The following is an 11,942-nucleotide window of genomic DNA, read 5'->3' as shown; positions in this document are numbered from 1 at the left end:
AGCGTCTGCCCAGAATGCTCTGCTCAGGGCCCCGGATGTGCTGTATCCGGACGTCGATCTTGGGAGTCTGAGGGACTGGAGGCTTTTCCTGATGGAAGCAGATTCAGGTTGCCAGAGGGAGAAGTCCCAGGCGCCCTGGCTGGCGCTAAGGTGAGGATTCCAAGAAAGGACTGAGGGGAGCTCTCACCGCAGAGAGGGTGCCCAGGCCCCCACCCGCCATTTGTTGTCTGCCCGGAAGGCCCCTCGCAGGGCCCCGGGTGTGGTGTATCAGGACGTCCATCTTAGGAGTCTGGGGGATGTGAGGCTTTCTCTGACGGAAGCGGACTCCGGTCGTTAGAGGGACGTGTCCCAAGCTCTGGCAGGCATTAAGGTGAGAACCCAGAATAAGGACTGAGGGGCGCAATCACTCCTCACCCCTACCTTGCCCATTGTCTGCCTTAAAAGCCCCACGTAGAGCCCCCGATGTGGTGTATCCGGACCTCCATCTTGGGAGTCGGAAGGAATGAGGCTTTTTTTGAGGGGTGGGAACTCAAGCCATCAGAGGGAGGAGTCCTAGGCTCGGCTGGGCCATAAGATGAAGACCCTTGTGGAGGGCTAAGGGGACCTCCCTCCAGACAGAAAGCACACAGATACCCTTCCCTGTTGTCAGCCTTGGGAGGCTCAGGGCAGGGCCTTTAGGCAAGGTGTCTCCCCCAATTGTCTGTACTTCTTTGTGGGTGGTTTCCGGGAGAGGGGTGCCTTGGCCTGAGGGTCTCATTCCCATGTATGCAGAAGGGAGAAAGGGTGCAGGCCTTGTCAGGAATAAATATGAAGTTCTGGGGCGCCTGGGTGGCTCAGTCATTAAGCGTCTGCCTTCGGCTCAGGTCCTGATCCGAGCCCCCATCGGGCTCCGTGCTCGGCGGGAAGCCTGCTTCTCCCTCTCTCACTCCCCCTGCTTGTGTTCCGTCTCTTGCTATCTCTCTCTGTCAAATAAATAAATAAAATCTTTGCAAAATAAATAAATACAAAGTCCTTGGGAAGGACTGTTAGTATGCCCCACCACAGAACCTAGAGGAACCTCCACAGAAATTTATCTTGATCCCTTCTGTCAGCCCTGGGGACTCCAGAAGATACAGTCAGGCTGAACTTTCTTGTGCTTCCAAATTGGGGCTCTCCGAGAGGTGAGGGCCTTGGTCTGAAGGACCCAGTATGTGGTGATCACAGAGAGGAGTTTCAGGCCCTGCCAGGTATAAAGGTGAGGATCTTAAGGTAAGGCTGAGAGGATGGAGAGGGCCCACAGAAACTTGTCCTTTCTCTCAGCTGTGAGAGGTCCCAGGCAGGGCTGTCAGATACAGATGTCCCCTCTACCCTCCCACTTCCTTACCTGGTATCTTTGGGAGGTGGGGGCCTTTTCTGTCAGAGCGGACAGAGTTGAGTTTCTCACATGATTCGTGTCTCCCTCAGGTCAGTTGGTTGCCATCCCCCACCTCCTGCCCACACTCCTGCCTGCTGGCCCAACACAAGTCATCATGCCTCGCAGTAAGAAGAGTCATTGCCACAAGGCTGAAGGAGGCCTTAAGGCCGAAAAAGGAGCTCAGGGCCCAGTGGGTGCACAGGTTCCTGTAACTGAGAAGGAGGCTGCCTCCTCCTCTCTCTCTCCTTTGATCCAGGGCACCCCAGAGGTGGTGCCTCCTGCTGGAAAACCAAGTATTCGCCAGAATTCTCAGAAAGCCTGCTCCTCCTCCACCACTGTCAAAGCCACTCCATCGAGCAAACCAAAGGAGGGCTCCAGCAGCCCAAAACAGGGTCTGAGCACCTCCCAGGCTCCACCAGATCCTGAGTCCTTGCTCAGTGATGTGCTAAACCAGAAGATGGCTGAATTGGTGCAGTTCCTGAGTGCCAAGTATGTAACAAAGGAGCCTATCACAGAGGCAGAAATGCTGCAGAGCGTCATCAAAGAGCACAAGGGCCACTTCCCTGTGATCTTCAGGAAAGCCTGTGAGTGCATGGAGATTGTCTTTGGCATCGAAGTGAAGGAAGTAGACCCCATCAGCCACTCCTATGTGCTTGTCAAAACCCTAGATCTCACCTACGATGGGATGCTGAGTGATGACCAGGGCATGCCCAAGACCGGCCTCCTGATCCTTATCTTGGGTATGATCTTTGTGGAGGGCAACCGTGTCCCTGAGAACAGGATCTGGGAGGTGCTGAATAAGATCGGAGTGTGTGCTGGGAGGAAGGATTTCATCTATGGGGAGCCCAGGAAGCTCATCACCAAAGATTTCGTGCAGGAAAAGTACCTGGAGTACCGGCAGGTGCCCAGCAGTGATCCTCCATGCTATGAGTTCCTGTGGGGTCCCAGGGCCCACACTGAAACCAGCAAGATGAAAGTCCTGCAGTTTTTTGCCAAGTTCAGTGGTACCGACCCCGCTTCCTTCTCACCCTGGTATGAGGAAGCTCTGAGAGATGAAGAAGAGCGAGCCCAGGCCAGAGTTTCCGCCACTGATGATACTAGGGCCACAGCCAGTGAAAGTTCCAGTGTCCCATCTAGCAGCCTCTCCTGCCCTGAGTGACGTCTGAAGAAGATCTCCACTCTGTGTTTGAAGAGGGCAATCAAGGCTCTAAACAGTGGAGGACCGAATTGCAGATTTTATCTTTTTGGTATTTTTCAAATGCTCTGCTTTCTAAAAGGTTTTTTAGCTTCAGAGTTTAGGCTCATGAATGATACTGGTTACATATTTATTGCTGTTTATCGGGTTTAAGAATAAGAATTTTGCTCTTCTGGAAAACCTATTGGGAAACTTTTATTTTCTGATCTGGAAGAGGATAGCATAGCATTGATAGCGAAATTTCCTTAGAACTATGGAAGAGCCCAGCAGTAAAATAGATGGGATCAAGAAACAGAGGCGGAAATGTAAAAGATGGTTATCCTAGGATTCCCGTATCCCATTTAGTCTGTTGAGTAGTAAAATTAAAGATCTGTACTTGGATTTGTTTGGCTAAAGAATGCGTGAGAAATTAAATCTTAATAAATGAAAGCCCTGGCTCACTGGCTCATTTATTCTTACAAGTGTTTTACAGGTAAGAGAAAAGTCTAGAATGGAAAACTGCTCTTAGCAGTTCCTTTGGGAGTGTGGGTAAACCAGAGAGAAATTTCCACCTGTGGCAGGGACGGAAGGTGCCACTGAGCCCAGTGGACAAACCATGTGTTCTATATGCGTTCCCTACAGGATTTCCGGAGAATAGGGGGATATTTCTTTGAGGTGGTGTCCATGGCCTGGCACTTTTTCCCTGGCCTGGGAAAGCCCAGAGCCCACTCCTTTGAAAGGGCATTTTAATTATCTTGAGTGTGATTTGGCCAACTCTAAGCAAGGGCTAGACTTTTGGTGGGGGTGAAATGAGTGAAAATAGTGGTTTGGATGGAAGAGCAGCTGGGAGGGAGGAACAGAGTTAGTCCTTGATTCAAATTCTAGGATTGCATTCAGCCGGGGAAGACTTCCCCATATCCAAATTAAGTAATATATCCATGAACAGGGACATTTTGTATATCTACAAAGCAGCATCTTCGGCTCACTTTGTGGTTTGTGTCCTGGAGTGCTGCATATTCTCCAAGATGCCATGGAAAACACATACACGCACACACAGAGTCAGTCCCAGAGGAGAGAGTGATAGAGTCGAGTCTGGGGTCAAAATCATATTAACAATTACTGCTATTTATTAAAGATCCAATAAATGCCAGGCACTGTGCCAGGCACGTTACTTATATTACATACATTCTAGCAGTTCTACAAGATAGGGCTTATCAAACCCACTTCACAGGTGAAGAAACTAAGGCTCATAGCACTTGGCAGTTTGCAGTTTGCCTAAGATCACATGTCTAGTATGTGACAGGGCTGGGACTAAATCCCTGGTCCAAATTTGTCTAAGCCCAGGCTGTTCTCACTCCTCCCACCCTGAGGGTGACCTTTTGTCTCTTTGCTCATTTCTCTTCTCCATGCTCTGTAAGGTCTTTTAGGCAACAAAAAGACGGGTCCTATGGCCAAAGTAGGCCCAAAGAAGGAAGGGGACAATGACAAGATTTGGGGACTATCTGGGCTTTATTTCCCTAGGGTCTGCCTGTGTGAGCCCCAGAGCTCCTGGAGAGCTGACTCTGCCCAGGCGCTGCTGTGTGTGTGTCCAGTCCCAGCACTTCCCTGCGTGACGGCACCCTTGCCCCGGTCTTCCTCTGTCTGCTTTCCTGTCCAACTCTAGAATCTGGCCTGCTGACCAACATCACCCTCTTCCTTCGAAGACCTGTGCTCTCAGTGGAACAGCCGCAGTCACCCATCTTCCCCCAATCATGGAGCATCCCTACTCTTTACAAAAGGATGTCCCCCTGGCTGTCCCTCCCGCTTTCTGGAACCCTGTTAGCAACAGCCTTTTAGCAGTAGAAGTGCACTTTGGAGGATGGTTAGATGCCTGAACACCCCCTCCTGGCATCCTGGACACACTCTCAAGTTGTTTTTCAAATGAGCTGGTGAGTCTGATTTGCACATAATCTACTGGTTCTCAGGATGTAACCCTGATGTTAGAGAGGGTTTTTGAAACCACACTAATAGTTGCAGTAAGAGTCTAATAAGATGTATTATTTGAAACGGGCCACTGATCACATCAGCAGATGAGCAAGCTCACCTAGATGGCCAAAAACCCAAACATTTCTGCTAAGTGGTAGATGAGGAAACAGCACAGAAACCACTGTGTAAGCAGACAGCTACAGGGGCTGAATGTAAAAACCCTGGAGTCCTAGGAGGTGAACAATGGTTTTTTGGTGGACATGTTGCTCTGGTTTTAAAAAAACAAGTTAGCCATGCTTCCACTGCTTCTTGTACGTATATCTTGCCCACAGGAAATCCTAGTTCGCAGTCTGCCTAACGACACCTGTGCAGGTATTTGGGGCTGTTCAGTCATGCGGAGGGGAGCAGAGACTCACAAGTTAAGGTTTTGATTATACACCATAAGGACGGAGAACATTCCCAGGCTGCTGAGATCACCGAGGTTACTGGAAAGGGCAAGGCCTGCCAACACTGACAGGGTCACTTGAAAACTAGATGTGATCCTGTATTTGAGAACACCTGTCGCATAGCAGGCACTTGAAAAAGTTGGTGAATTTCAAGGCAAATTTGGTTTTCTCAGTAACTCCTCCAAGAAATGGAAGGGGTTGTCATCATACCAAATTCTAGTAATTGCTTTTTATTTTTATCTAGTAGATGGTGGCTTCTAGGAGAGACTACAAGTGCTCATCCACATCTGTCTCTCTCTCCTTCCTGGGTGGCCCACTTGTAGGTAGGAGCCAGTATGCCATTTCCATCCTTCCTCTGCTGTTCAGCAGCAAACATTCGGACCCCCTGTCAAGATGGAGAGCTATAACATGGAAACAGCCCAGATCCCTGAATTACCTGAGAGCATGAAAGCCCCTGCCAACCCACGTCGGAATTGATGTGCACAAAAAATAAACCTTCATTGTACAAAACCATTTAAATTTCAGGACTTCTCTGTTGCATAAGCTAACACTTGTTTTAACTAATTAATGCCCAGCACTTATTTCTGTGGTTAAGCAGATTGAAATATTTTAATTACAAAGGTGATTGTGCAAATGTACTTCTTGCAAACCATTTACTCTTGGCATCCTTTGTCCAACTCTGAGCTTCCATCCACCGATACCCAGAAACTTAGGTCCTCTAACTTAGTGTGTCTGTTTTAAGCAGCTGGAAGCTCTGCAGTAACTAGTTTCTCATCACAAACAGAACAAGGGGCTGGAGGTCCCTAGTAACGGGAAGCAGAGATTCCATAATGCATCTTATACCTCAGTGGTGGACAGTGATTGTCAAAATTTTAGATATGGGACATCACACTCCAACTGAAGCCTTCAAAAGAAATCCAATCCATAAACATGAGGAAGGCAAAGCAGTCTGACCGAAGGGAGGACTATAATCCCCGAGTCCTGCCCACTCAGCACCCTTACCTCTTCCTTGGGGACAGTGGCCCTGTCACCCAACCATAGAACTCTAGGTTCCCTCTGAGCACTGCGGGGAAATCCCTGTGCTAGGAGCCCCTTCCCGGGCCATGGACTGTCACGCCCCTCACAGGCATCAATCTGTGTGGACTCCATTCGGCCCAATGCACTGAATCCCAGTTTTGCTGCCTGGCTCTCCAGCATCATCAACAATTCGTGAGCCCCAATTTCTGCGTCTCCAGCCTAACTTACCACCCCATCTCTCGTTCCCAACTCCTCACTGCCCCACCCCTACCTAGACACACACTGGCACACACTGTCCTACCCACTCATCCAGTCTCGATTTTCAGCATGGGACCGGCTGCCTTCCCCGTAACCCACTATCCCCCTCAGGGTTCTGTTAGGATTTTTCGCAGGCTCTTCCTTCCTGCTGATGCCAATCCTTGTCTTTTCCTTCCTTCCTAGCCTTGCTTTGAACTCTCTTCTGCAAAGAGGCCCCAGCTGGTACCTTTCCCTGGTAGCTTCTCAGCACCAAATAACATGGAGGGCCTTCCCTGACTTGGCAGCCATGTTTCACTACAAAGGCAGAACCCTTTCAAGTACTCTAATGCCACACAAATGATGAGGATTTCCTCTCTAATGGGGGCAGGAATTATTCCCAGCCCCGTGTGAGTTCCAGAGTTCTCTTTCTGTGCAGGAATCTCCTCTTAATATTCTGTCCTGCAAATTTTAGCTACCTTGGCCTTCCTGGACTCCCAGCTTCATCTCAGTTCAAGGAGACTGTCCAGGCTTCCCCCTCTGTGCGCTGTGGCATGCATTACCTCCCCAGGCAAATAAACTAGGGTATCATAGAACTGACCTCATTTGTTTTCCATTTCTTAGAGATCGCTGTCCTTCGTGACCTGATGTCCAATAAATTGAAAATTGTTTTGCATGTTTCATCTGGATTTTTAGGTATATCATATCAGAGTTTGGTTCCTGTTACTTCATTGTGGCTAGAAGTCCTATCATCTGAATTTAAAATCTAAATTACCTAGGCATGATAAATGCCCCAAAATTTCAGTCTTATTCAAATTAAAATCAGAACTGAAAGGCTGTGGACACATTTATGTTAACATAGACATACTAATTTGCAACCAGGAGACTATACAGGAAAGTATCAACAGTGTTTTCCTCTACTAGTGGAAGTATAAGTGATCCCTTCATTTTCTTATGTATGGTTTTAAAATTTTCCAACATTTATGAAACACATGAATTACCTTTATAATTATAAAACGTAAGTATTTCAAAATGTGATTTTGACTACCAAAAATTAATACACATTCTTTAGATGGTTTGTTTACAAAATTGATCAGTCTCTCACCAGATTCTACCCACCTCTGGCATGCCTACTTCTTGTTTGACTAGAAAGAAAAGAAATGCAATCCATTTAGTTAGCTATGTGTAGTTATGCAACTCTCCTCACACTTTCAAAGACAATGCTGTACAGTAAGAATCTATCTTCTTTTTAAAGCCCTCTCTCCAGGGCGCCTGGGTGGCTCAGTCGATTAAGCGTCTTGGCTCAGGTCATGATCCCGGAGTTCCAGGATCAAGTCCCACATTGGGCGGGTTCCCTGCTCAGCGGGGAGTCTGCTTCTCCCTCTCCCCTCATCCCACTCTCATGCTCTCTCTGTCTCTCAAATAAATAAATAAAATCTTAAAAATAAATAAATAAGGTCCTCTCTCCAGAAAAAGTATTCACACATTTTAAAAGGGGAAATTACATTTACATCTAAATCATATTCTCCATGATTTGATTGGATCCAATATTTATAGGAAGCATAGTATACAAGCAATTTTAGGAGAAGGAATTAGAATTATCACATTCATTACTAGGAGTGTTGTTTATGTCTCTTGTCAAAGCTCATAATAAATAAATCATGCTATTTTAAAAATATGTTCTTCAGTCATTACCGCATTAATTCCAAATTGTGCCTGAAATGCACTTTGATTTTCCTGATTGATGCAACATTTTCATAAGAATGTTTATCCTTCTTTCAGAGACTAGCACACAACTATCAACGCAGTTTTTTAACACACAATTATCTTTCACAAAGTAAATACCGTGTAAAAAGTCTTGATTCATAATTTGGATAATACGTCTCTACTATATACGTTATATGCTTTGTTTTTAGCTGTATCTCACATGCTCCCATTCTGCATTCAATAATTCCACCATTTTAATGATTTCATTCACACACTGCCCAAAGCCATTAAATGGTCATCGATATCATTCCATATTATTTGTGTGCCTTAGGATTTTCTCATCACTGTATTACTTGTTCTTTTATTTTAGAACAACTACACAGCCTCTTTCCTCATGTGAGCCTTTTCTCTTTATTTTTTGAACCATGGCACTATTCTGAAACTGAAAATCCCAGAATTTTACCAAATGATTGGGATCCAAAGGTGTTTCTGTAGATTTTAAGTCATAAAATACATACACATTATTTATTTATTTGCAATGGAATCATCTTGTAATACTTCTATTTTTTCCCTTTTAGAATATAGGTTCACATTCTCCAAAGAAAGATGCAAGTGAATTAATAAGTACCAGCATCTGCCAATACCATTTTTTTTTTACGAACACCATGTAATATTGAGCTAGCATTTTCCCCCTGCAAAATTAAAACTGTTCCTTATTTTCCCACATTACCTTGTTGCCTTTATATGCATTTGCTGTAGGTCTAAATAATTTGATGACTATAGCCCAACAATTACAAATTACTACTACATCATTTATGATCGTAGGTGTCCTGTCATTTTTGCCCTTTCTGCAAACTTCTGTAAATCTTTTCCTCTATACATACAGTTTCATATACTTTAAGCTATGTCTACAATAGGCTGAATATTTGTGTCTTCCCCAAATTCATGTATTTGGAGGTGGGGCCTGTGGGAAGTTCACAAAGGTGGAACCCTCATGAATGGGACTGTATCCTTGTAAGAGGCCCGAGAACTAGCTAGTTCTCTTTCTGCCATGTTAGGATACCAAGAAGTAGGCAATCTAGAATCTGGAAGAGAGCTCTCCCCAGAACCCAACCATGTGGGCACTACGATCTCACAATGCTAGCCTTCAGAACTGTGAGAAATAAAATTCTGTTGTTAATAAGCCACCTGGTTTATGGTATTCTGTTACAGGAGCCTAACCTGTCAAAGCTAAGACAATGTCCAAAGCTATTGCTTTATAACAGTCTTTAAAAAAAAAAAAATTCTTGGCTATTTCCGTTTCTCTGATACTTTCAAAGAAATGGTTTTTGTTGCATTGACATTGTTTATCATTTCTCTAATTCCAATTTCATTGATTTCTGCTCTTACATATATTGTTACTATCCTTCTGTTTGCAATGGATTTAATTAACTTTGTCTTTTTATAGTTTAAGGTGGAAGCTGATATTATCAAACTGAGTCCTTTTTCCTAATACAAGCACTTAATGACATAAATTTCCCACTTGGTACTGCTTTAGTGAAGTGCCATAAATTCTGATATGTATTTAGATTTTCATTCAGTTCAAACTATTTTCTAATTTCCTTCCATTTTTCTTTTGAAGCATGGGCTAGTAAAAAGGTATTATTTAATTTCCAAATATCTAGGGATCCTGCTAACATAAAAAAAACTAAATAAATGTGGACACCTAAAATGCCAGGGTGAGGAGTTTGTACCTAATGTGTTGAGCGATGGGGAGCCATTGATGATTTTTGAGAAGTATACAGACATGATCAGAGCTATGTTCAATAAAAAACAATTTTGAAGGATACAATGGATTGGAGGCAGGAAATAGATATCTAGCAGTCAGCCACTCCTTCTACCCAACTATGCCATATTGTGCACTTACAACTATTAAATTTCTGTTTCTGAAAAACCGTGTCTCTAAGTAGCGGGTCACTTTGAATTTAAATCCCAATTTAAATGTACTACCAAATTCACTAGTTAGTGTCATCTGCAAACCTAATTAGCACACACTTGAACTATCTACACAAATAACTGGCTTAAGCATTATTACATCTAAGCCAGTTAAATTGCTCAAATTGGGCTAAAATTGTTGTCAGTGGAATAGATATTTACATTTAATATATGTGTTTCAAACTGTAAGTAATTGCTACTTAGGTACTTAGAACCTAAAACATAATTGTCATGAGACAGAATTAGTATGAAATCAGAATCTTATAAATCTCTGCCTAATTATTCTGAATCATATACCTAGAAGTCTGGTTGCTATATATTTTCAAAGTTTTCATGCTGTTTTAAATCAAAAACCATTTGTTTCAACAAATTTCTTGGAACTCACAAATACTGTGGAACTACAACAATCTTATCAGCCAAAATGTGTGACTTAAAAAGTAAGCAAAACTAGGTTGGCCTGGGTTCATAAAATAACATTACATTCTATTCAGCAAGATTCTGCAGTTTCAAAGGTTTTTGTTATTTTTTCAATACAGCAAAGTATGACAACGTCCATATTATATAGGCAGGAAGTTGGAATGTTCTCTTGAATATCTATATAAGGAAACAGAAATAATTACTTGCCATGAATGGGAGACAGGCAAAGCATTTGAAGCCATGCCCTGCACTTAAAAGAATCTGGTAGGGATTTCACTTTTCCTTACTTGGCTCTTCACAGACAGTAAGCATAAGAGAGACTCTTGAATCATGAATTGGATATACAACACTCATCCTGAAGTCACTTAGCAGCTTTCAAAGAACACTCCAAAACTTTGTCAAGGCCACTCTTTTTGCCATTCCCACCAATGTTGCTTTAGTTCAGAGTGTGGCTTTTAATGCTTTGGGGTTATGGATCCCTTTCAGAATCTGATGAAAAGCAGGGGAAATGGAAACTTTTGCCAAGAAAATTCTCTTGTTTGTGCACAAAACTCATAATTTTGCCTATAATTTCAAGGTTGATAGATTCTTCCCTGTTACGGCTTGAATTGTGTTCCCCAAAAGACATGTCGAAGTCCTAACCCCCAGTACCTATGAATGTGACCTTATTTTGGAAATAGGGTCCTTCTAGAATGTAATCAATACATTAGGGGTAGGCCATAACCCAATATCATTGGAGTCCTTACAGAAAGAGGGAGAACAATGTGAAGAGCCAGATACACAGGGAGAATGCCATACGAAGATGAAGACAAATTGGTATGATGCTCCCATAGCCCATGGAACACCAAAGATCGAAGCTGTCACCAGAAGCTAGAATATAGGCATGGAACAGATTCCCCCTCAGAACACTCAGAAGAAACCAACATCTTGATTTCAGACTTCTGGCCCCCAGAATCGTGAAACAATAAATTTCTGTTGTTCTGTGCTATGCAGTCTGTTTTGGCAGCCCTTGCAAACGAATACCCAAACTCTCAAGTCCCGTCTGTTATTATAAATATTTTTAGCAACCTATGAAACCCAGGATCCTTCCATTTTCAGGTATTTGTTCAGCAGCCAGACCCAAGATACCTTGAGGAAAGTATAAAGCAAAATTTGCTGCAACGTCTATGACTAAGACTACAAAATATTATACCTTTTAAGAATCACTGCATAGTTTAATGAACCACTAAAGAGTGTGCTTTGAAAACAGAAGAGGCTGGTAGCCAAAATTTCATTGCAGTGTTCAGACTCTCCATATGACTAACCTTTGCTTACTCAGTGATTAATGTGTTTACCTGTCTTCTCCATGAGCATAGAGTTGAATATCAAATTTGCAGCTGACTCACTTTTTAGTGGATATTCAAACACACTCTTTTTCCAGTGATAAGTAAAAAACTTACTCTCAGTGAAATAAAATGTAGGCAATAGGCAAATAAACTTGTACCTACCAAACTGTTAGTGCGAGTTCTTTCTCAGGTTGTTTGCTGGGATTTATATCAGTTTCCCATGCCCACAGGTCTTTGAAGTATGGAAAATACATGAGTTTAAAGATGTGTGGGTGCAGAAATGAAAAATC

The 11,942-nt window shown here is 43.5% G+C and overlaps 1 protein-coding gene across 1 annotated transcript; it reads left to right on the top strand.

Moving 5' to 3' along the window:
• Positions 1-1,508: 1,508 nt before the first annotated feature.
• On the top strand, positions 1,509-2,552 carry LOC110575627 (putative MAGE domain-containing protein MAGEA13P). The gene has a single exon (XM_021684624.1). The coding sequence runs from the start codon at positions 1,509-1,511 to the stop codon at positions 2,550-2,552; it is 1,044 nt and encodes a 347-aa protein (XP_021540299.1).
• Positions 2,553-11,942: the final 9,390 nt, after the last annotated feature.

The sequence above is a fragment of the Neomonachus schauinslandi genome, chromosome X, assembly GCF_002201575.2.
Source record: "Neomonachus schauinslandi chromosome X, ASM220157v2, whole genome shotgun sequence".
Lineage (NCBI taxonomy): Eukaryota > Metazoa > Chordata > Mammalia > Carnivora > Phocidae > Neomonachus > Neomonachus schauinslandi.
Note: the sequence above shows the minus strand (reverse complement) of the source record. Positions and strands in the feature narration are given on the sequence as shown.